A 1,991-nucleotide genomic window follows, 5' to 3' on the forward strand; every position below is an offset into this window, starting at 1 on the left:
ATCGTGTATGCAGAGAGCAATGCTTGGTGAGTGTGCCTAGTCCAGCCACACCTGGCGTTCTCCTAGGAGTGTGCGATTCACCCAGATGGAAGAAACGCGCTAAGTTACTCCGCAAGGGAATAACTTAGGCGCACAAAGAGATCCGCTAGAGCCCTTCAGGTAGTGGCACGTGTACGGTTAGATGTGAGTTGCATGCCTCCACGTGTCACCATCTGAGAGGGGCGCGGCCAAGATAAAGGTGCACTCCGCGTCGTGAAAGGTACACACAGAAAACACAGACACCCACGTCTTTACTGATTGTGGTACGTTTTCGCACAAAATCATAACAGAATTCTGACACACGCAGAGAATAGCGTAACAGAATTCTGTCAGGGAGGTAGAGAAGGATCCGAAAGGCGGCTCTACCCCCAGATGAGGGAACAATGATTGAAGCTATCTCAAGTTAAAGACTCAGGGAAGGTAGAGGGAGATCCGAAAGGCAGCTCTCCTTCCAGATGAGCAAAGATGAAGTCATGAGGTGGTCCCACACGGGACGTTCTCAGTTAAAAGGAAGATGACGTCGCCAGAAGCCCATGGCTTGGGATTGAAATAGAAAAAGGATCGCATGGCGAGGGCCGCATCAGCGAAGTTCTGGGCGACAACGTAGAAATACGTTTGTTCCTTGGCAGATCGGGCGAGAGAGGTTTCAGATACTAAGATCGGCCTACGCCCTTTTTGCCGAGTAAGTGATTTCATGTTAAACGTCATTACTACGAACTAACCGTTTGTTTAAGTTAAGGTGGTTTACAGAAAGTTAAGTACCAATTTGTGCAAAGTACATTGAGTTGAGAAAAACCAGCCAGTTAAACCAGTTGATCGCACAACAGATAAGTTAGAAGACCATATATATATATGCACATGAATATCGAACAGTTCGAGCAGCATGAAGAGTATTACATACAAGTCAAATTTAAATACAAGAGTTTCAAGGCGGTAAAGTAGAAAGTGGCAGGTGGGAGCAGCAATTATGTTGAAGGCATGATCTTGCCATCTACCACCTCGTTGTATACCGAGAACTCGGAGAGATCAAGGTCGGGATATTTGCAAGCAAACTGCTCCAAAGCAGCACCAAAGCCGGAAGTGAGAACTTGGGCAGCCTCAAGCTGAAGCTCGTCGATCTTCGTCTTGAACCCACTGTTCTCTTCACGAACCGGGGTGACTTCAAGCTCGAGCTCGTCGGCCTTCTTCTTGAGCCCGCTGTTCTCTTCGCGAACTCGGGCAAGCTCAGCAGCGGTTTCACTTAGTTCCTGGGAGGCCTTATCCCGATCTTGCTCAACCTTTCCCAGAAGAGTCTCCCTCTCGATTGACCTCTTCTCCAAGTTGGCCATCTTTTGGGCGTCAGTTTTCTTTGCCTCCTCCAGCGTGGCAATTTTCTCCCTCAGAGGGACGATCCTGTTTTCCAGCTCGACGGCATCCTGGAGTTTGTCGTGAAGTTTCTTGCGCAGTTCTTTGTTGTCCTTGCGCACGCTTTGGAGCTCGTCCTTGAGGGCGTTTTCGACCCGCGAAAACTCGAAGCCTTGCATCAGCATGTCGCACTTGGTCTTCTCGGCTTCGGCTTTCGCGGTGCTTGCCACCTCCTAATTGATCCGATTATTGAGTTCAAACTTCTCCAAGGAGTCCCTTAGCCCTTCGTCGACGACTTAGGGAAGACAATCGTCAACCATGGCACTTAGGCGCACGATGAAGGACTTGAAGGCTTCTTGAAGAGGGGCTGGGAGGCTTGAGGTTGCTGGAGGAGAAGGAGGTTGGTTCTCACCACCACCCTCACAAGGTTGAATGGCGGGGGGAGCTTCGAGGCGTGGTGGTGAAGCAGGAAGTTCTTCGGCGGCTTGGGAAGAGGCTTGCGTATCAGCAAGTTGCTCAGGAACGGCTTCAGCAACTGAGACGTTTGAAGCGAGAACATCCCCAGCGTACTTGTACCGTCCCGTATCCGGGCGTTGACAAAGTCAAGG

The 1,991-nt window shown here is 50.2% G+C and overlaps 1 protein-coding gene across 1 annotated transcript; it reads right to left on the reverse strand.

Annotated features, from left to right (window-relative positions):
• Positions 1–1,004: 1,004 nt before the first annotated feature.
• On the reverse strand, positions 1,005–1,568 carry LOC137815814 (coiled-coil domain-containing protein SCD2-like). The gene has a single exon (XM_068618927.1). It carries the CDS (start codon positions 1,566–1,568, stop codon positions 1,005–1,007), a length of 564 nt encoding a protein of 187 aa, XP_068475028.1.
• Between the last annotated feature and the right edge of the window lie 423 nt (positions 1,569–1,991).

Source organism: Phaseolus vulgaris, chromosome 1 (assembly GCF_000499845.2).
Source record: "Phaseolus vulgaris cultivar G19833 chromosome 1, P. vulgaris v2.0, whole genome shotgun sequence".
Lineage (NCBI taxonomy): Eukaryota > Viridiplantae > Streptophyta > Magnoliopsida > Fabales > Fabaceae > Phaseolus > Phaseolus vulgaris.

Excerpts from the sequence above, each read along its gene's own strand:
- LOC137815814 (XM_068618927.1), bottom strand. The coding sequence starts at position 1,568 with ATGCTGATGCAAGGCTTCGAGTTTTCGCGGGTCGAAAACGCCCTCAAG.